The sequence below is a fragment of the Apteryx mantelli genome, chromosome 5, assembly GCF_036417845.1.
Source record: "Apteryx mantelli isolate bAptMan1 chromosome 5, bAptMan1.hap1, whole genome shotgun sequence".
Classification (NCBI taxonomy): Eukaryota; Metazoa; Chordata; class Aves; order Apterygiformes; family Apterygidae; genus Apteryx; species Apteryx mantelli.
The window spans coordinates 81,250,830-81,273,988 of record NC_089982.1 but is presented as its reverse complement, the minus strand read 5'-3'; the positions used below and the strand labels follow the sequence as shown (position 1 = coordinate 81,273,988).

The following is a 23,159-nucleotide window of genomic DNA, read 5'->3' as shown; positions in this document are numbered from 1 at the left end:
CATCAAAATTATTTTTTTTCCTCTAGAACTATATCATTTTCCATAACTAACTACGAATTAAGACTACACTGATTTTTTTGCCCCTTCTGTTTTAGGTTTACATTTGCTATCTGGAAAGTGAAGATCATAGCTCCTCCCGGGTGGGGTTGATGGTTACCAAGGCAGGTGCCTCAGCTATGGGTGCTCAGGGCTGGCCATAGGGGTCTGTCTAGAGCCGTAGCTCACCAAGCTAAAAGTTCCAGTATAAACTGCTCCCTGCTGGGCTGAGCTGGCATTTATTAATTTGAGCAGGACCTGGTGGGACTTGTAGCCTTTTTAGGCCATGCCACCGTTAGAAAGAGGAATGGTTACTGTCTCTCACGCAAATATGGAGCAACCGTTGCAGTAAGAAGTTACATGGAAGGCACGTTTTGCTAGCAGTAGCACGCTGAATGCTTCTCGAAAGCTAATTTGTAATTTTTAATATCCAGCTTAGATGGGAAGGAGGTACTCAGTCTGCCTGTGATCTTTTCTACTTATGTTGTACTTAAATAGCAAGATACTGGCAGATGTATGAACATCTGGAATCACTTACAAAACATTTATTTTGTAACACTTGTTTTCTAAGAAAACTGAGGAATTTAAGCCAAGATTATTGAGAACCTAACTGAAAATAGTAATTTCAAGTTAATCTTCTTATGCTAATTCTCTTGCTTAGGATAATACTTGAAAGCCCTATCTGAGAACTCCACACAATTACTCACGTTCCTAAGAATTAGTTTCAACTCATCCCTTTGCAGCAGGTAACTGATTTCTCCTGCAGTACTGTTGCAGGATATGGGGTGCAGAGAAATGAAAGCCAGGATCTTCACACTTAAATGTCTGAATACAATATGCATATAGCCGCAGTTAAACTTGTTTACATTTGAGAATGTAGGCTTAAAGGTGTTGACCAAAGTTTGACAAGTCTGCAGCAGAGCTGAGAATAGAACCGCAATCTCCACTTTCACACTAAATGCTTTTTTTAATCATTTTTGGATGCAACTGAATGACATTTCAATTACCAGTTAAGTCCTCTTTTCCATAGCTATCTGCAGACTTGGTGTTCCGTTCCTTGGTTTTATCCTTTGGTCTTGAATGAACTGTTTGTATTGCAGTCATACACTGTGATTTGACACCATCATCCACAAAGATCAATTTTTGTACATGTTTATAAATTCACATTATTAATACAGTGATTTGGATGGCTAGGGAATTAGTCGTGGGATACCAAGCAGTCTTTACATTCATTTGAAATGTGGCCAGAACTGATGTGTCCTTTTCACATGAGATGTGCATGAAAGGGGGTATTTAACATGCAGATTGTTCTGAACTTAGCACCAGAAATTAAATGGCTGGTTTTGGTAGTATCAGTGAAGAGGACAAGGACTAAACGGACAGGGAAACCAAGAGCTTTGTTTACAGCAAGGTTGCACGTTATTGCAAAGTCAGTGACCATTTATTCATGCTATGGACTGTTTAACAAGGCAGTTTTCCAGTGCATCTCTGGCATCAGGAACACTTGGAAGCCTTTAAAGCATCAACTGTGCCTAGAGAATTTTGTCCAAAGTGATGTTCTTTCCAATCGACCCCAGCAAGATCAAGCTAATGTGATTTGGAGGGAATTCTTGCTAGAATAAGTACCAAAGAGTTGGTCATGTGGATTTTTCTTCTTAGTCTTCCAAAGTTTCAGCGAAGAGTCAAAGCATTGAGCCAGGAAACATTTATGGATGGAACCATAGCAGCCTTAGTTCTGGCTGTTTGGAGTCATCAGTCCACCACCGTTAATCTCACCACTTTAAACTTAATCGCTTTGTGATTAAAATCTAGGTGCCGAGATCTAACACCATTTCATAGTGAGTGCTAGTCTCTCCCCAGAAAGCAGACAGCTGCTCTGATGTTTTGTGGAAGCACTATCTAAATACAGCAACCTGCGGGGTATCTGGAAAATGGTCTAGTCCTGAATCACCTTGGGATTCCTGGTAAGCTTGAGGAAGAAGACACAAGAAGGTGTTCTTGCTGAGTAAGAAGGTGGTGTAGATGTATGTGTACCCAGCCACGCATATTTTGGTAGCGTACGATGCTTGAAGATTGTAATACTGCCCTTCAGGGTGATGTGAACTCTGAGTTGTCCCTTTATCTGGTTTTGGGTGGGTTTCTCAAACTTTTTCAAATAGTATGGAAATATAACCAGGCTTCAGGAACTCGTTTACCATTTCCTGCCATCGTTATTCATTTAATAGCACACGTAATAACTGCGAAGTAGCTACTAACTTCTCATTTCAGCTGCTTTTGAAGTAACAGTGCTTCAAATCTGCTGTGCAAATTGTGTATGTAAAGAATAAAGAAGAAGTAAAGAATGTGCTGGTAATAGTAGTACCATAAAAAGCTGGAATAGTCTTATGCTTTGCAGTGGTTACATTTTCTCTTTTATTCTGTTCTGCAGGTTCTTTCCCCTTCCAATTCTCCCTGCAGAGATATGCCTGTCTTTCCAGCCTAGTCCTGTCTCTTCCCTCATCCCATCTCCCTCTTCCTTCTCTATTAGGGCTCCAGCCGCCTTTTATTAAAATACCCAAGTATCTCAGAAGGCTACTATAAATGGTTAGCATTACAAAATTGAGAAAGAATGTGGACTTTTTTTCACTTTTGTGTGTATGTGTTTCACTTTTTGCCTTCATAGGCATTACAGTAGATAATCCTTTTAGCAGCTATTCTATGTCTATGACTTTAAGCACCTGAATCATAATAAAAGCTAAAATAATCACAAGAAATATTAAAGTGAATCCTGAGAATTACTAATCAAAAGAACCCAAACTGTTTTCTCCCTTTCTTTGAAAAGAAAATGGGAAACTCTACCTGTTTTTGTACTTTTCCCTTTGGGGCTATGCTGATTCATGTAACATCCCTCGCGGTAGCCGCTGTCTCCAGGGTCTGCTTTCTTCAGCCCTGACAGTCCAACAGCAATAGTATTTTGTGTGTCTGTGTGAATATTTGCCTTTTTAAGGACAGCTTGTAGGTAATGCATTCGTGGAAGTCTAGGCCGTCTTCCACAGTTCCCTTCTGGGCATACAGCTGAAGCATGATGAAGCCGGAAGGTGGTACCCAGTTTATCTGCTGGATTTTTCCATTTATGCCCAGGGAGGTGGTTGAATACTCGTTTCCCATTATGTCTAACTCAGTTTTGACATGTACCTCCCCAAGCCCAGTTTCCTCTGAAAAGAAGTATTTCTCACGAGCTTATGAAGGAGAATGGGGCAATGCAGATGGTATGGGCGAGGCAGATAGCACATGTGAGAGCTCATCATTTTGTATGTTTGCTTGAAATAAGATGTGTAATCGCACACAGTTAATGCATGCAACCTTGTGTTTCTGTAATGGTCGTCGGTCATCCTGGCTCTTTCCTTGTGTGTGCATCCTTCCGTTATGTCCAGTGCCTTTTTAGATTGGAGCAGAAGCTCTTGTTTTTAATGCTTGTATTATACTAACTAGAAATGGGCTCTAATCTTTATTGGTGCCTCTAAACACTTGGAAATCAAATACTGTACTGTTGTTTTCAGCCTCACGTGGTCATATATCTTCATGTAAACAGGGCACCATAAAGATTATTGAAGCCCCAAATCTCACAGCGTCTGTGGCAATATGAGGCACCATAGATGTCATAATACAGCTGGGGAAACTGAGGCAAGGATGGACCATGAGACCTCCTAAGATCACATGAGAAAATACTACCAGTGGGTCATTAGTAAATAGGAGTTGTTATGCAAATTGAAATACCGTGAATGTTGCCTGTGGTAGTATTATTTCCTAGACTTGTGCCTGCTTGCACTGCAATTTGCCTTTTTTTTTTTTTTTTTTTTAAGAGACAGTATTGCTTCAATTATCTTTCTCTATGTAGCCAAGCTTTTACAGTTTGGTGTGCTGAAAGTTACACCAATGGGCTCCTCTTTAAGTGGCTTTTTCTGCTACAGACACTGAAAATTCATGCATTTCGGATGCAAAGTAGGCTTTCAGCTAATGCCTAAAACGAAGTCACTGGATTTTCTTGTGTGGATCCATTTAAGTTGTTTATTGTGCCCATATTTCCCTTCTCTGCTTGAAAGGGTTAGGCTACATGCAGAATAATTCTTGGCTTGTCAAAGTGATTTTACAGTCCTTGTTTCAGGCTTCCACTTTGCTGGAGCCACAAGCAGCATCTCTTTCCTGAGGTGATACTGGCTCAGTTAAAGCGTATGTCATACAGCTTGTACTTCAGTTAATGCTCCTTTTTTAAGAGGCCGTGTAAAGGTGCACAGATGGAAGTCACATGCCCAGTGCAAGTGTGGGGGCCTGTCTAGATGCTTATCAAATCGTTTCCTAGCTCTTGCACTTCTGACCTAGTCCTTCCTTAATCATCTGTGATCTGATCGTCCCACAGCTTAGCACCATTCTTCTTCTCAACCCTAGAGTTACAGGACATACTACACAGTATTTCATTCTTCTTTTTCATGCTCCCTTGGATTTTGCGTGCCTTTGGCAGGTGGCCAAGAGAGTAATCTTTAGAAATAATGGTAAAGGCTGATTGCCTCTATGGATGTCTACGTGCCTCTTGGCACTGAAGAGCCAGGAGACTGAGGGGTGCAATCCTTCCTGCCCCACGATCTCTCCAGGGAACAGCAAAGCACTTCCGACGGTCTCCTTTGGCAGCTGCTCCACATCTGGTTTCAAGGATGGAGGACAGCTTCATACTTTGGATAAACTTAGAGGGATTAGGCTTAATTAAGACAACATGATACTTTCTCCAGTATTTTTTCTTTTGACCTTGGTTTCATTTGAAGAACATTGTCTAGTTAAACTGCCTGGTTAAAGCTGTGGCCTCCTTTATATTTTCTTTAAACTGGTTTACTTTTGTCTTATTTTTAAGAGCAAGGCATGCCAAAAAGTGAAGTTCTAACTTACTTGAAATTAAAGTGTGGACTGGGGATGAAAAGGAACTAGCTGCTGTTTGTCAGCACAAAAAGAGATTTGGGGGTATAGCCATATGGGTCAATTCGCTCACTGAAAGCATGGCCTGCAGCAGAGAAGTGTTTTAGGCAGTATAAATTAAACTGGTTTTCCTAATGAATTAAACTGTATTGAGAGGGTAAAAAAAGGAAAAGAAAAAGAAAAAAGAAAGCTGTGGTAGGGTTGTAGCTGTATCTGTACTAGGATTTTGCGAGCACAGCTATGTTAGTTTGAAGAGTGTTTTAATGCTCCTAACTGATGTGATGTTGCCACTACTTTTAAGTACAGATTAAGTCTTCCCCCCCCCCCCCCAGATCAAATGAGTGTATGTATAGAATTACTCAGGGATAGCTGTTGTGCTTTAAATTTGGACCAATTGTAGTACAAATTAAAGTGTATATATGCCATGAGTTAACCGGGAACAGGGCAGAGAAAATCGGGACAAGCCATTGGTGGAGTTTTTACCCTTATATCTAAATGAGTTAAATTGGTATACAGGACCCAGATACATCCTTCCTAAGTATCTGAGACCCCTTGGCCTTTTTCATATACTGAGCAACTGCCTGTCTGTCTTTGAATCCCTGCTTTAAAGAATATTTCCATATTTAGCTAACTGTGTGACGTAGCTCAGTAAAAATCCTTCTTTTTAGGGCACAATGTCAGAAATACTTGACTATTTGAAGTGGACTGTGAATCCTATGAAGAGTCTTTGTTGTCTTTGTTATTAAAGTCCAGGCACACTTATAGTAATACTTCATAAGTCCACAAGGTGATATTTCTTTAAGTAGGAAGATTTAGTTGGCTTTACACCATTCCTTTGAAGCCACAACCAGGCACAGTGTGATCCAGTGGATGAACCTCATCCCGTTCTCTTATCTTGCGCTGCATGTGAATATTCACCGGTGGTTAATATCTTGTATAAGAGACGTGCAAATATATCGTGTCCTAACAACTGATGGTTTTTCCCTTTGCTCTTTACGTTTAGATGGCATTTTAGATGAGGCAACAAGGAAAGACCTTTTTACCGACACTTTCTGTAAAGTTTGCGGGGCAGTGCTGCAGTTTGAGTCCCAAAGGATGTCACATTATGAGGTAGGCGGCAAGGGAGGGTCTCTCCTAGCAAGCACTGGGGCTTCTTTGTTTGTTTGGGGGGTTTGCATTGGGTTGTAAAAGGCCATTTACAGCTTTTAATAGTGAATTTCTCAAAGCTTAGCCTAGGCTTAGACGTTATGCAGAGTTGAACTTTGTGAAAGTTGTGGGTTTGGTGGTGAAGGGGAGTCACCTGCATATTGCAGCATGGTTATAGAAGAAACCAAACTCCTTCAAGCCATGATGTGGTTGAAGCAGATCTGCACCACGTTGCCCAGATCGTATGGATGGCATGGGGCAACGCTCGATACAGCAAGAGAGGCCGTGCCTTCTGGCTCTGCACCGTGGGAGGCACACACGCTGCTCTCTGTGCTTCTGTGTCTGCGTGAGGCAGGTTGTATGAATCATGCCGAAGGCATTTCTTAGAACAAATGTGTGCCTTGGGATATTGCCACAGACATGGGAAAGCATGCTTTATTTTGAAACTTGATCTTGAGCGTGTGCAGATTTACAGGCACAGATATTTCTTTCCTTCTCTCTCTTCTGGTAAAAATTAAAGTTTAAAATGTCAGTTGCTCTCAAGGATCTTTCTTACCATTCAGAGTATTAATTAGAACTTGGGTCTTGCGAGGTATTGTGTTTCCGTAGTTCCGTTTGACTTGGGCAGGAGTTGTACTCTCAGCACTCCACGGAGTTCAGACCCTCAGCTTGAATTTCTGTTGCTTGGATCTGAATCCAGTTGAGGATAATAGGCGCTGTTGTAAAGTTACCTGATTTCACCATTACAGAAAGAATTGATATGGAAATAACTGGCTCTTTCTTCTCAGTCATGCTTGTGTTGGCTAGCCAGGTGTGATATAGGACCTTGTTCTCTTTGGTAATATTGCTATACTACCCTGGACTGCACCTCAAAATCGTTGAAAGACACTTGGAAAGCATCAGATCAGAGAAGACAAGTTACTTGTTTTGATTGGAAGGATACCAGTGTATACTGTGGCATGTGGATAAGTGCAGGAATGTGAAGGTTATGGGTTGGGGGAGCATCTAAGAATTAAGAACTAACTGCAGCTAAGGGAAGTGTACATAACACCTAATTTTAGGTACCTGGACTCTCATATCTTCAGTAGAGAGGTGTTGAAATCACCTCAGCTGGAAAAGCTGGAATCGTTCAAAGCTGGAAATACTTTAAGTCACCTAGAAGGGAAAGCTGTTGCTCTCCATTGACTGTACAGGCAGACTAGGCTTCCTATTCAGTCGTGCTGCCTGTCAGTCCTCCGCGCCACGATACGGGATGGCCTTGATGTCAAGCGCCAAGGTTTTGTGGTAAGGACGCTCAGCAGACTTGCTCTGTGACCTGGGTGCAGTCTTCTCCTTAACTGTTGTAGTGTCCCTGTCTGCAGGGGGACTTGTCTGGATTTGTTGGCTCCCCAAAGAGTTGAGTGTAGATGACTCAGGGCTGCCTGAGGCGAAATGTTAAGAGTAATGATAAGTATTATGTAATTGACTAAAAACCAGGATTGTTACATGAGCTGGCCTTTAGCTGCTTGTGGCTCTGCTTTATACAAATATGATCAGTAAGTGCTGAAAGCAGTTTTTGACAAATGAAATCCCAGTCATTGTATATACCAGTGCCTGGCTCCTTGTTAATGAAACAGGGATAATTCTAGTCTCTTTCCAGGGCAAAAAACATGCTCAGAAAGTTCGGCTTTACATTCAAATGCACAGTGAGAAAGAAGAGAGGCAGGAACATGGAAAACAGAAGAAAGCGGATTGTATCAATTTTCAGGTGACTCTTCCCCTTCAGATCACTCACTAAAATGTTTCCTTGTACTTCAGTGAATGCCTGTAACTGAGCTTGCCTTTGCCTGTTTTCAGGATGGAAGTGGAGTAGTGGACAAAAACAAGTACTGCAATCTCTGCAACATGATTTTTACTTCCCCAGTTGTTGCTTTGTCTCATTACTTGGGAAAAATCCATGCTAAAAAGCTGAAGCAATTATCAGGAGACCAAGCCCAGATGTCAGCTCAGCGAATGCAGCCTGTCTCTGGTGAGTAACTAAACGTAACTAAACAATTAGGTTCTACAAGTGCATGTGCTTGCCTGTCACTCTCTGAAACAAATATAGTGAAGTATCTTCCTACACCTGCTATGTCTCTATGCTTTCCCATTCTGCTAAAGTTGTGGAGCTGCCATGTGAGAACTCATTAGGTGGATAAACAAAGACAGTGCTCTGTGCAGTTCTGCAACAAAGGATCCTTGCTTTCCAGTTCCTCATTTTTCATTGACTGAAACTAAAGGCAAACATCTCAAATTTTTTAATGAACAGTGTCTGTTGTTGTTCTGAGAATTTCATTGCAACCCAAAGCAAATGTTGGTCTGTTTGATAAATTAATGTGTTAAATTAAAAAACAATCAGTCCATGAGCAACCCTTAACTGGAATTAGTCATGTAGAAGATGCTGAACAAGATGGAGCATAGCGTAGGTGCTCTGAATCATGTTATGCGAGGTAAATCCCTCCTCTTGGACTGTATAAGGACCGTAAAGTGACCAATCATCAAAAACAGCTGATTAATGCTGTTATCTGATGGTGGGGTTTCTGAATACTCCAGAGTTGTGTCCCTTATCAGTCTACACTCTCACATCCTTGCAAAAAACAAGAGATTTTATAGTCTCTTGCAGGCTGTTCTCCTTTCTAGCCCTGTAGTTCTGCAGTCACTTATTTTGTTCCATGGAATTGTTCCAGCTTTTACTTTGTTGTGCTATCAGCAGGTTTATCCTCTACTTCCACGTCTCCAGCTTTACAGAAGCCCTCAGATGAGAAGCCCTTGCTGACTTCAAAAGCTGAAGAGTCTTCATCATCCTCCAGCACAAATTTAGAGTTAAATGATCCAGACAAGTACTGCAAGCTCTGCTGTGCTCCCTTCAATAATCCACTGATGGCCCATCAGCACTATGTTGGTAAGAAACACAGAAGAAACGAAGCACGTAAAAAGATGATGGAGGAGCTGGGAGACGAAACTGTCCCTGCAGAATCCAACACAAATGGTAAGCAGGACGTGAAGAAGTATTACAGAGACTCTTGAGTGTTGCTTGAGTGCTCAGCTGTCAGTGCAATAAAATGCTCTGATTTGTGCAAGGAAATGATAGGCTTCTCCTGTGCTATAGAACAAGTTTGTTTCTTTTTTTCTGTTTGTTCTGTGTACTGCTAAACTTCTCCGTCTCTGACAGCTTTAGGTTGGAAAATATTTCCTATTGACTTGGAGACCCAAATCCAGTCCTCACTGAGCTCTGCAGTCAAATTCAAAGGATCATAAAAAATAGCCCCGTCTCCCAACCCAAGGGCTGACCAACTGTGTCTGTATATATATATGTCTGTGAAGCTTGTATAAGCTTCTGATGGAAACTCCACTGCTTCCACAGACAACATATGCCGGGAGTTCTCAATCTTTATCTTCTCAATCTTAAAACCCTCTACTGACATTTAACCTAACTCTCTCTGACCACAGTGTGTCTCTTCACTGTGCACAGAGCAAGAAGTAGAGACAGGAAATGGATCATTCCTTTCCTTTTTTCTTGTCACATTCTTTAGATAATTGAAAACTGGTGTCATGTTTTACCTTAATCCTTTGTTCACCAAACTGATCATCATAATTCTTTCGGTCTTCTCACATAAGCAAAATATGTTTTCTAGACTGTCATTGTTCTCTGGCCTCCCCTGAGGACTGTCTTCGGTTAGTCTATATCTTTCCTGAAGCATTTTCCAAAGCCCAAATCTTGTTCCTGTACCAGTGCCACTGCCATCAGCTTCAGTGGGGCATCATCTGGTCCTGTGTGACAGAGCTGTTGATCCTTTCTTTAGCAGGGAATTCAAAATCCTAGTTGATAATCAAAAGTCATTGTTAGCGTAAACCAGCTCTCCCTAAGTAAATACTGCTGTAACTTAAACAAAATAGTACCTTTTGATGCAAAGCAATAGCCCATTGGAATTAATGCTGCATTTTACTAATGGATGAAGCTCTTGGGTTTGTGCGGGGGGAAAAAGTTCCTCACTGGTTTCCATATATTTAGATCTATGGATGGCACAGCTTGTAGGAGAGGGGGAAATGACACAAGGTTTTCCTCATCTCCTATCTTATATTTGCCGGAGGGCTCTGCATACTGTATTCATAATGCACTGTATTGACAGTTCCTTCAGCATCTTCTGTCCAGGGTTGAACTAACACTGCATGAACATTTGAGCAGCTAATGTTTAAACTGCTCTTATTTGAATTAAATTCAGATTGACAGGATTGGTGTCTGTGAGTGCTTGCTCTGAGTCAGGTATTTACAATAGCATTTAATTTTTCAGTATAGTTCATTTTCATCAGAACTTGATAACAGTGTACAAGAGTTATTTTGGATCATTTCAATCATCAGAAATACTCTCTTTGTTAATGTTTAGACTGTGGTTATCCTGCAACTCTGTGCTTCACCAGCTGCCTTCATAAATACTGTTCTAGTGTAAAATGGAAATACATTGCATCAGAGAACTTTATCTGTCTCTAAAAGCTGTATATTATGACTCTTGCATGGGGAGGAAACATGATGCGCTTTGAGTTTTGCCTTTTTATTTGAAGTCCCGCTAACCTACAGCTCCCTTCTTTTCAGCAGTTGGGGTTGGTCATTACATATGTCCTATATGTAACATCACACTTACATCTATAGAAATGTACCAGTCCCACATGCAAGGAAATAAGCACCAGACTAGGTAAGTCTCTTGTCACTCTTCATCTGTTGTTTGTACTTCCAAGTTTCTGTGAAAGAGCTTGCCTTCTTTATTAGCCCTGCTGTTTGCTCTTAGGTGACTTTGACTAGTTACTCTGTATTTTTTGTGCTGGCTTTAAGGGGTACTGTCCATTTAAACGTTATACTTCTAACCGAACTTCAGTCTTGGAGGTCCCACAGTCACATCTTCAATGGCAGTCTACAGGAAAGGTCCTGACACCTACACAGTTTTTCCGGCTTATTTTGCTATCCGGGGACAGCAGCATCTATTCTTGGTATCTTCAGGGCTCAGTCTAGGAGGGAATGGTCTGTGCTGTGAGGTTCCTGTTGACACAGAAAGTAAGACCTTAATCCAGAAAAGTGCCAAGTTTCCATTGACCCATCAACAAAACATCTTATGTTTGGCATAGGATGATTTATGGGTTAGATGATAGCTCTGTACTCTTTTTTTTTTTTTTTTTTTTTTGACCCAGAAAAGGAGTTGTAGGTTGTGTTAATTGAAGAATGGATATTGTGGTGATTTATTCATTGATGAGTAAAGATATACGTGTTGGAGACTGCTGTGTAAATGTAGGCCAAGTACCAAGATTGTTTTCATGTTAGGTATTTTGATAAGACATATTTTAAGATAGGGTGCAATATTAATGTAACTGCAATAATGTGACTGGCATATTACTGATATGACTTTACATGTTTGTTTAGTTAATGAAATTAGAGTCCCCAAAAAACACAGGAGTGCAGGTAAATGCTACAGAGTTATTTATATTTTAACAAAATGAATGTATAAAGCTGGTGAATTAAGACAGCGCAAGATGCATTTAAGGGATGGGTCTTTGGAGCTGCTCTTCCCAATGAGGGTATCTTTGTCATCTAACCACCTTATCTTCCAGCCTGAGGAAATGGAGAGTAAAATATAAACTAGTAGTTAGTTTTGCCTTGGGAGCATGCTTATTGTGTTTTCTGGCAATCCAGTTTTTTAGCTTCCATTCTGTTTTGTTTCTGCTGTGAAGTCTTTCAGTTTGCCTGAAATAACTGTAATGCAACTGTTCAACAGAATGAACCTCCTACACAAATGGGTGTCTTTGTAACTCGACAGTCAGTGTGTTAGGTAATTGTTTAATATCTGCAGCTAATAAGAGATTAGTTAATGAGAGAGGATGTTAAATTTTCTTTTTAAAAAATAGTTTTAAAAATCTATGCAGTCATTTTAAAAGCATCTTTTACTCTCACAGTGTCCCATGTCACAAAAAAGGTCCTTTGGTCTTCATGAAATTACTCCAGATTTTCAGTTTCACAAAGGGTAGAATCTGTCCCCTATAACTTCAGCTGACTTTACAATTGTGATCGTATATAGCAGGGTACGTGTGGCTATACAGAGCAACACACTTGAAATATGTTCTTTTCCTAACTGTGGAAATATAAATTGTGTATTATCATGTATGTCTTTCTACCTTCCTGACTTTTTTAAATCACCAGGCCCTAAGCAAATAGATTACTATTAATAGCTAAGACTTTCTATCCATTTCTTGCAGAGAAACAGTGGCTGTCAGTCTCATGAAGAATTCAAAGAAAACTTATGACTCCTTTCAAGATGAACTAGCAGATTACATTAAAGTACAGAAAACTAGAGGTCTGGAATCAAAACCAGTTTTTAGAAAGACAGAAGAGGAAGTGTTTCAAGATAAAGATGTTGAAGGAAGAAGTGACCCTGGTGAAGTTTTACCTTCAAACTTTACATATGAACAAGCCCAGCATTCCAGCCTCTGCTCAGAAACACACTCACCTACAAATACTGGGGAAAAGTCATCGGCTTGTGAGAATACACCAGAAAAGGCGCCTGATTGTCACTATAACGTGGAATGTTGTACAGAAAAGCAAGCACTTGAGGTGGCCTCCATCAGAGATGAGGACTTTGGCCTATCAGTTGCCAAATCTAATGACTGCCATGAACTTGTGTCTGCTGAAACTGCTATCAGCTCCTACAGAAAAGAACAGAAACTTCTGGGAAAACATGTTGAGGAGGAAAAATATATCAGTGAAGAACCGAAGTATGAGAAAAAAGGCACAAAGCAGAAAAGAAAAGAAAATAGCGAAGATGAAGATTCTGGAAAGGAAAGTGAGAAGCAAAAGCGAATGAAAGTGGACATAGACTTGATAAATGAGAAGAAATCAAAATCTTACAAAGACAAAAGGCTCAAAGAAAACCCTACTGAGAAAGAGAGCAAAAAGCACAAAAAAGATAAAAAGAAGCCACAGCCAGATGGCAAAACAGAAGAGGAGCTGCTTTGGGATGAATCTATCCTGGGATACTGATACGGGTTTTGCTTAGCTTTTAAGCTGATTCTGTTTCTAGACTCTCTTAACCATTGTGTACTATACGATGTTTTTTTTTTTTCAAACAAACTTTTTGTTCCAATCTGGAAGCAAGAAAAATCCTGTCTTCTGAGACTTTGGGGTAGTAGGTATGCATCTATTTTTAATTATCTTACACATACAGCAGTCATTGCAGTGATGTAAGCTTGACAGTCTGTAATCTCTTCTGGAATATGCTCCCCAAAAGGGTCAGTAGCCTACAGAATTCCCTTGGAATTTCACCAAATGTACAGCTTCTTTCTAATATTAATGGTGCCTACTATGGAGGTTTCTATCATTCTTCTAGGAAACTACATAAATTTGTAAGATAAGTGCACTACAGTGTTCCCAGCTATTTCTGTAACTGTTTTACTGACAGGTTTTAAAGGAGAATGTCAAAGGCTTTTGATTCCAGATCTTATTTGCAATTGTTATTCTTTTTCACCCAGTTTTGAGAGTGGAAAATGAGTCTCTATTAAACATGTAACTGGTTGTCAGATGTACATTGTCTAGTACATGTTTCTTATTGCAATCCAAATTCTTAGTTTAATTTGGGAAACACAGAAGAAGTGCAGTATGCAAAATTAATTGCTTAAAGTGAGGCTATTTTCTGCTTCATTCAGTCATAGCAATTTACAGGAAGTCTCAAACCAGGAACGTTAGTGTGAAGCTTGATTTGTAATCCGAACAATGCTCTGAAAAAAAAAAATCAAACAGCTTTGTATTTCTGTTTTAAATACAGTGTCACCAGACCTCCATTCACAGTATGGATCATATTATTGTGGCATTAGAACTGATGTCCTACATATGTGAAATTAATTGAGAAACTTAGATGATGGGGTTAAAGCTTTTGTGTTGCTCCCAGGACTCTCAGATGAGACCTTCAGTGAGCCATGAAGGCTAGAAATACTTCAGCCTTTATAGATCCTGGGGTAGGCAGGCTGGCCAAGAGAAAAAGGAGAGTTGTATTGTGTCTGCTTGCCCTGTGCAGAGGTGGGGTTGTGTAGAGGATCTGAGGGCTGTGTGAAGTCTCACGGAAAACTGCTGGATTGAGTAAATACGCTTTAGATTTGAAAAGTGATCATTTAAAAGCAACGTACTCAGGTTGCAAGAAAGCTTTTTCTTAGACTTAATGTAGGATCTGAAAGCCATCGTACTGTCAAGCTGCACCACTCGGACTACGCTTTCCGCTGGGTGGTCTGTGTTTGTAGAGACCCCTGTGCTGAGCTGCTGCTTTCAGTAAACTTGCCCAACTGAAACTTTCTGTTGTGCTGTGGGATGGAGTAGAGTCCATGGCCCTCAGCTCTGAATATTTTCTGATCTGTTTTAGTTTTGCAGGAATAATAAGTAGGTTGATAAGCCCTGAAGATAATGTAGCCTGCTTTTCTAAGGATATGCATTGTGTGGCTGATTGCAACCTTGGACTTAGTTTTTTTTTCTCACTGTTAACTGAAGTTATAAATCTGTGTAGTGGGCAGCTGAGCAGTCAAGTAACCTAGTTCATCCTCTAGCAGACTAGGTTTATTAGATACATACACAACTAAGCAAAGTTAAGCAGGAACATGTGGGCCTCAATAACAATTCATTGGTCGGACGTTCTGAGAGTCTCAGGAACCTAGAGTCAGAGGTCCATGTGAATTCAGCTTTAAGTTCAAAGTGTTCATAGGGTCTTTGCTCTGGTCACCCTCTTTTAATCTACCCTGGTTTTTGTTTGAGGCTGATAATGCCTCTGCTTTCTTCAGTGGATCCTTTTCCTCACTCAGGAATTACATGCCTTTCCGTATCTTACCAAGGACACTTTCCTTGGCTTTCCTTATCCTCTGCTCTTCTGACGAGGGAGTCTGAAGTCACACATTAATAACTGCTTTTCTCATTATTTATTGCAGAAGAGAGCAGGTTTCATCATAAGTTACTTATGTTAACTTTTTCTCATGCCAGCTGCAGGCTGCTTGGCCATTCTTAAGCACTCTTTCCTACATATACTCTTTGCTGTGTGAATAACATAGGATGGACACTGCAGCTTGTCTCCTATGTAAGACAAATAGTAAGGACTTTCTTTTCTCCCAGGGCACCTAGTTTAACAAACCTTGGGACATTATAAGATCTCTTTGATATTTCTAACACCCTGTCAAATAGGGCTGTACAAATATGGCCAGTGTCTTTCAGAATTATTAGTAGGGAACCCTTGCTCCGTATGGTCACATATTCTTCATTTCTTTAGAATGTCAGTCTAAGAAAATAATAAGACCTCCAGCAGATGGTAAGGCCACAATGTAGGACTCTGCACGTACACAAGGAACAGATTTGTTGAAGGAAAATAAGTGTCTATTTAATTGTTTTTTCAAATGAGAATTGCGCTTTTGGAAGTGAGGAGAAGGTGATTAAACAGCTCTGAAAATATGTTAAAAACATAAGTTGGCAGAACAGAATTTCTGTTCTTTAATGATCATTCCTAAACCTGTGCTCTACCTGCATACTTCCTGCTCCACCAACTGGAAAGCGCTTGCTCAGGCTTTGTAGAATAGCTCTAAATAAATTTTCTTGACATCAAACATGAAATATGCTAAGATCCCAAAAGGAGTGCTATTGCCACAGTGTGATTAAGCAACGATTAATCTGTGATGTGAATGCTGCAAATGAGACATAGCAGATTGTCTCATCTAGCATATGTGACATAGAGCTCTAATTTAGATAAGTGATACCTTATTTTCTGAAGTCATAAATAATGATTATTGTTCGCGTGTTTTCTGATTGCCTTGTTCCTAGCTTTTAACATATTTGCCAAGTTATCTACATGCTAGACATTTTAAAATACTAGGTACTGAGATTGATGACTTTATTTACCCTTTACTATAAATGTTTGCTTCCCCCTCCTTAGTAGCAAAGGAATCCACACTGTGATGAAAACTGACTTTGCTCATCTGTTCTTCTCATTAAAACCACCAAAGCATTACAATTCTGAGATGAGACACATACAGTCACAGATCTTGCTGTCACATCCAAAGAGGTAGACTGGCAGGTCTTCCTGGAGACCCCTTGGAGGCAGCAGTGTTTTATGCAGGTATGAGGGTTCATCTGTGAAGGACCAACAGCACTAAATTTGATCCATCTCCTCTTCCAGTAAACCTGCATGCTGCTCGGTTTCAAAAAAGAGCTGCTGTATATCACCAGAGGCTGGTGTGAGCTACAGTCAGGCATTTCTTCTGAATGCAAAACTTCATCACCGAGTTAAATGGTGTAAGTGTAGCTGAGCACAAAAAAGCACAATCTGCTGGTTAAAACAAGGGCCTGAGTGAAGACTTCTGCATTTCAATTTTAGCTCTGCCCCTGGTTCGCCGGGTCCCCTGAATCAAGTACTTAGGTCTTCTAAGGCCTCCTTTTTTCACCTTGTCTTTGATGGTATAGAAGGGGACTCCGGCAGATTTAACCCCGGCCATTTATGTCACCGCTCATGGAGGAGACTCCTGCTGCCAGTCCTTCTCCCTTCACCTGAAGATGGGATGGAGTCAGCGCTTGTGTCCCTGCCTCAGCTATTCTCATGCACAAGCAAACGGATCAGCTTTAACCAGCCACATCTGAAAGTGCTATAGTTGCTTGTACAGTGAACGCAGATTAGAGCCCCAGTGCTCACTTCTGAAAGCAGCTGTTGGGTTCAGTGTCCTGTGAAGAGTGGCATGAAGATGCCCTGCCTGCAAAATACTGTCCCTTTCTTGTGGTTTGTATTCCTCGCGCCGTCAGCTTTGTATGACTGGCTGCAGTGTGTGGAAACATTTTTAGTGAGATCCTAGTGCTGGATATGTTTGAAAAAGGCTACAGTGAAACAGGGCATCTCCTTCTGCATCCTGTAAAGCGATGAGAGGTCGGTCTCGCTGTGGAGGGATCTCATTTAGTCTCCCGATAGAAGGGAGAGCCACTGATGTTGCCTTGTGTGCCCCGAGCTCAGGCTGTGGTTTCGGCAAGGCACGCTGGGAGGGCTAACACCTGGCAAGCCAGTTAACCATACCCTTGGCCTACAAAATATATCCTCCTTAAATCTAATCTGCTAACTTGTTGAAGCGTATTTCTATAAAGATTGAGAGGCATTCACTGAAAGCAGTGTAAATGACCTGAATTCAGTGCCTTTAGCTATCTCAAGTTTACCGTGTTTCTATGGAATTGGATTACAGTATGAAACTGTTCTTTGAGCAAGTTAAGAGGACTATTACTGTTTAATTAAAGTATGTTTTTCAGAATAGGGCTCTCAGCCAATACTGGCATCCTACGAGATGGAAGTTGACAGTTTGTTTAATGACTATGTTTATCAGCCAGAATACCAAGATTAAAGCACCAGGGTGAGGATCCGGAGATCCGGATTCTCCTTCCAGCTTTTCCACAGGCTTCTAGTGTGATTTACAACTTGCTGAGAACATGGTGCCAGATGAGCTTTCCCAGCTGCAGCTTTTTTGCATTAACATGTCACAACTTCTGACTATTCTTAACATCCACTGGTGGGAATTACCTGAGGGAGGAGGTTACAGGCCTGTCAGATGTGTTGGCATCGTTCCACCTGTACCTATTTCCTATCCTGCTTCTTATGTTTATATTCCTATCGTGCAGCTTATGTTTTCAGGGTGAGGTGGTGAGCAGCTAGGTGCAGTATCTTTATAACCCAAGCCAGCAAGAGCAAGTCTGACTATACCCTTAAAGTAGATGAAGAATATAGATATCGGAAATCTGGGTCCCAAAAATGAGTGTTAATAAGAAACCATAAGTAGGAACAGTGCCATAAGTCTTTCTGCGGGAAATCTTTGAAAACCAGCAGCAATATTACCCATCTCCAAATGAGCTACTGTTCTTTATTTTGAGGGGCTCAATTTACAGTTGAAAGCAATGAAGTGCTATTTGATGGGGGTTTTTTCTGGCAGAGCAAAGTGAGGTTTAGACCTTAAGTCCTATTGAACTTTAAGTAAACAATGTGTTTTGATTTCAGAGAGATACAGAAAACTCCCTACCCGGGCTTGCTACTGTGTTGTGTGCTGGCAATCACTCTTATTCAAGGGTGTAAGGCTGGGGCACAGGTATAAATCTAAATTTCCAAAAGTGGCTGATGCGTTGGGTTCCCAAGTTAGGGACATCTGCAGGAGCATACTGTGCATAATGTACTGAACACCACTTGCATCACAGTCAGGCCTCATTATAGGAGTGATGCCCAACAGCACTACTCTGCAAAAATATGGACCTTCAGGTCACAGACCTTTCCTTCTTGCATTGACAGACTCAGATCCTAGTTACTTCTCTACTGAAGACATAAAAGTTTGAAATGAAACCAGAAACTCAAGGGGGGAAAGGTGAAAGAAGTAGTATATTGCATTTTTCTCCAAAATTAGTGGGGAAAACTGAAAATCTGTGTGTGTGTGAGAGGGAGGAGATTTAAAAGAAATCTTTAAAATGAAGCAGGAGTTCTTAGAATTAACAATGAAACTGTTCAAAGCAATGTTTCGAACGCTGCTAGTGCTGCTGCATGTCAGTCCTTCTGATATCTGACAAACAGTTTAAGGTTATTTATGTCAAAGCTTAGTGCTAGGCATTTCCAAATTATGTGTATTACAGATTCTAGCTGCATGGACTAGACTCCATTTATCTGTAGTACTGTGCTATATCATATAAGAGAAATATATATATATGATTATATATATAATTTCTATAATGAGAAATACTATATTGAATATGATACCTCATGTTCATAGCCAAGCTTTTTCTCTCAGAATGTTTCTCCTGTAACTGCATTATATCATTCCCTATTTTGATGCTATTTCTGAGCCACAGTGGTAAAACCTTCCCTTTGCGTACGAGTTAGCAGAAGTGACAGTTTCTATTTATCTAGTCTTTAATTTCTCTTCGCTCCTTCATGCTAATAATATGTCAGTGGTAAAGAACACATTGAAGTACCATGGTTTTTATACAAGTTCTCCTCACAGGGTTAGTCAAAACTGTGAAGTATGTATCCTTGTATTTATTTGACTTTAATAGACCTATTAGTATTTTTATATGCAAATTAGATTATACATAATGCATTTAATTAATTCTCTCAGAAGTAAATCAAATTGTCTTTCAGTAAGCAAGGAACTAGTGCAAATAGTACAGATCTCCCCAAATTATTAAAAGGGAGGGAAGGGAAAGAGGAAATAAATGGAATGTTTTTCCCTAGTCAGAAGTCATGCTAAAATGCAGTGTTTGGCTGTAGCTCTCCCCCCCTGCACAGAGAGCCAGTTGTCAGGAACATTTGTGCCTAGAAGTCCATGCTTCAAGAGCACGGTGGGAGAAGCTGTAGTGGCTTTCTGCATCAGCTCGGTGTCTTCCTACCTTGCCTTCAGCCTTTCTCAAATCCATCTATTGTGCTTAAAAAAATCAGTCAGCCTTGCTAGCTTCGTTCCAGTAAGGACCCATCTTTTGTCTTGCACTCCCCCATTGTAGCTACACCACCAGATGACCATCTCTTTCTGGTCAAATGAGTCACCCGGACAAGGTGTTGACCACTGAAATGTGAGACTTTTCAGCATCTTGAAAGATATGGCTCTTTGCCCAGCTCTTTGAGGCCAACGGAAGTTTTATTGCTCTAACTTCAGAAGAGTCCAGATCAAGGCACTGTGTGGGATGTGCTCATGTTGGCTGAGAGAAACCAATGTAAATTGGTTTCTCTCAACTAACACCTAGACTTGCCTTCAGCAGCAAAATCTGCAAGTTCCCTGAAGTTCCTGGGCCAAATAGCTCATGTCAATGGTGTCTGTAATACAGAGGTCTCAGGACCCCTTAGGAAGGCACCTTTTGCACCCATATTGCATGTAGCAGTCAAACTGGAGAGTGCATCAGCCATTCCTCCGCACTTGAGCTCCTTCACTTCTCCACACTGGGCTGTGCACAGTGTGGAAAAGGAGGTCTGGGCAGCAGTTGTGAGATCAAGAGCATGATAGCAGAGTTGCATCCTACAGCCATAAAACCTACTCATTCATGGACTAATACACTATCATCCTCAAATCTCAGCAAGAAGGTCATGCCAGGTCCTTAGCTGATTGCCTTATGCGTCGTTTATGTCTGTCTTTTCTTTTTTCTAGTTTGACAAATGAAGAAATCAGACCACATACGCCAGCCGCACTCATTTAGGAGTGCTTGTGTGCCAACTCCTCTGCTCGTGTGGTGAAGGTGTTATGTCGCCTAGCATGAGCAGAGTGCTGCACACGCCTGCCGTGCAGCTGTAAACAGTGGGGGCTCGCCGGGCTCAGGGTGCATGCATCTGTGCACAGCCTGCTTTCATGTTTCCACTCCACACTCAAAGCAGAAGTACCAGGCGGTGAGGAAGAGAAAGCTGAGAACGTACCCATGAGCTGATGTCCATCTCAAGCTCCACTGCATGGGTGTTTCCACTCTCCAGCACTCGTATACGTTTCCTACATCATCTTCCGTTATGGCTTTATAGCACATGGCTCCACATTTCCCCTAACAACTGGGCTGAGATTATTGATCAGCTTTATGAGCAAGCATGAAGAAAGTGAGGATGGACATATAAATTTAATACTGTGTTCTGGAAATACTTTCTTGTGCATTGGTGGATGTGCTATTGAGGCAAATAAGTCTTTTTTTTTCCTCTTTTTTTTTTTTTTTAATAAAGTTTTGTAGAGTAACCTGATGCAGAGGCAGACGGGCTTCTTTGAAGCATTACTGCAACATTTGCTAACAGAGAGCAAGGATAAAACAATAGGAACACCCCAGCAAGATGAATTTGTTCTGTTTATGCTTCAGCATGTGCTCATGTGGCATTTGACAAGTACAGGAGACTTCAAAGATGATCAGCAAATGTAAGCCTAGGCCAATGTTGTCCAAGTAGTCTTAAAAATTTTAATAAAAAAACCCTATGTCATTTTTAGGCAACTCAGAAAGTGGTTTGGTTTTGAGAAAGGCTGACTACCTGCAGCTCAACAGCACTAAAAATCAGAGACAGTCCGATGACCTGTCTGAAGAGAGGTCTGGGTGCTTTGCATTAGGCATCCAGGTTTGAAACGTCTGATCTTTAATCAATTTAAGGGTGGCTGTGGAAATGCTGCAGTGACTAAACCAACTGATGGTACTTGTGTTTGTTTACTTGCTCAGGGAATCCATGAAGATTGGCCTCTACCCTCTCTCCAGTGGAAGTGCTTGCTGTGTAAGCCACTGCAGTTTGTCTCTCTCTCCCCTGAATGACGTGTGACTCTTACAGTGAGGTGAGCCTGTGATTTGCTGTTTTCTTCTGTCCTCAGTAATGCCTGACGGCATCTGGGTTTCGGAGAATGTTTCTGTCAATCCTGCATGCACAGCAAAGCGTGTTTGTCTTGCAGAAAGCATGCTACTCACAGTACAGAGTATATTGCCATTCACGGCTGTATGTGTTCTTTGAATGCATTTGCTAGGCTAATGCTACCATAATTTGCTAGAATTGCATGAAAAAGCTAAACAAAGGGTTATATTAAGGCAATATATAGCCAATGGCAAGTAAATTTGTCCTCCTCCTCTTTTCCCTTTCTCACTATGCTGGTATCAGCCATGTCCTTAATGATCTTAATAGCCTTGTGCTGGACAAGCCTTCATCTGATTGGGGCATGGGGAGAGTAACATACCTACAACGCAAGTGGCTTCAGCCAGGACTCTCATTCCTGCATTGCTGGTGGCCCTGTGTGGACTAGTGCAGCATGATCCATGTGTATGCAGAGGACAGAGCCCATCAGGGCAGATCAACTGGGAGGACCAGGCCTGTAAGTCCATGCCTAGCTGTACAAACAAGTTACCAGGAGGCAAGATGGGGCGTGGGTTTACTGGCCAAGTGTGTACTCTTATCCCAGGTCCAGTATGAGTAACGTGCCCCAGTCTGAGGGAGATGTGCGTGCCCTGCGGTATGAATATGGAGGAGAGCAGTTTCCATGGAGCAGCTGATGTTTTGTTAATTTACACCATCATTCACCTCGTAGAGCCATGCCCTCCGATTTCTTCCTCATCTCAGGTCAACTGGCGTATCCACATTTGCTTGTTCAGCTATCACCAACTTTCCATGCTTCATGACTGAGTAAAGCCTTGTATTATTTCTGTAGATGCTGTGAAGAAAGGGAAAGGTACTCAGAAGTTCATGGGGTTGTTTCTTCCCCATTTCTTTTAACCTGCCCTGTTCCAAGTAACATCTTGCTGTTCTCCTTTCAGGTCCCTGTGATTCTCGTCCGATACGGAAACTGCTGAGAGCAGCTGGAGGAGCAAGGGCATTTTGATTGCCCCATGCTGTAGATCGAAGCCTACTTGTTAATTACAGTGTATTAACTGAAACCATGTATGCATTTTTGTTAGTTTTGCTAAACTCAACAGTTGTGCCAATGATAGATCTCTCTCGAAACAGGAAATTGTTTCCATTGTGTTTGATTTTTCATCAAAATGTGTGAACCCATAAGAATTCCCTGCATTTCCCTCTTCAGGATATAACGTCAGTCATTTTAACACCCCTAAAAGTGAAATAACTCCCTACTGAGATGACTCTTAGTCAGGCTGATGAGGGAGCTGATCACTCCCTCAGTCTGCTGCAAGAAATAAATCAAGCATCTTCCTTCCCACTGAGTGCTGGCACATCACAGAGTTTATCTGGGACTCTACAAAGCAGCACAAGCCAGAATCTCTCCCCATATCCTGGATAAGCTATCCAGCCTTTTTGTTCTTATACCAGCTCTCCTCACTGCTCAGTTACACTGGGTCATGTCTACAGTAAATTTACAGATTGTAAATAGTTGGGAACTAGTATCTGGATTCTTTATAAATACTATAAATCAGGGGTATGCTCTGGGGTAGAGTAAAATACTTATGAGTAGGAGGAACCGAGGGATGGCTTGCCTAGCTACTAAGCAGGGCTGATAGCAATAAAAGGGTTGTTCTTAACTGTAAAGGTATCTTATGGAGGGGTCAAAACCAG

General features: G+C 41.2%; 1 protein-coding gene across 8 annotated transcripts; it reads left to right on the top strand.

Moving 5' to 3' along the window:
- Positions 1–6,027: 6,027 nt before the first annotated feature.
- Positions 6,028–22,590, top strand: KRCC1 (lysine rich coiled-coil 1). Of its 8 annotated transcripts, none has more exons than XM_067297209.1 (10): positions 6,028–6,090; positions 7,766–7,873; positions 7,963–8,134; positions 8,885–9,133; positions 10,736–10,835; positions 12,385–13,314; positions 20,296–20,729; positions 20,850–21,036; positions 21,329–21,438; positions 22,406–22,590. In XM_067297209.1, the coding sequence occupies exons 1-6, from the start codon at positions 6,076–6,078 to the stop codon at positions 13,163–13,165; spliced, it is 1,425 nt and encodes a 474-aa protein (XP_067153310.1). In that variant the 5' UTR covers positions 6,028–6,075; the 3' UTR covers positions 13,166–13,314; positions 20,296–20,729; positions 20,850–21,036; positions 21,329–21,438; positions 22,406–22,590. The 8 variants fall into 8 exon arrangements, with proteins under 8 accessions (XP_067153310.1, XP_013798648.2, XP_067153309.1 ...); XM_013943194.2 differs by having other exon boundaries at positions 8,858–9,133; XM_067297208.1 differs by having other exon boundaries at positions 8,855–9,133; positions 10,739–10,835.
- Positions 22,591–23,159: the final 569 nt, after the last annotated feature.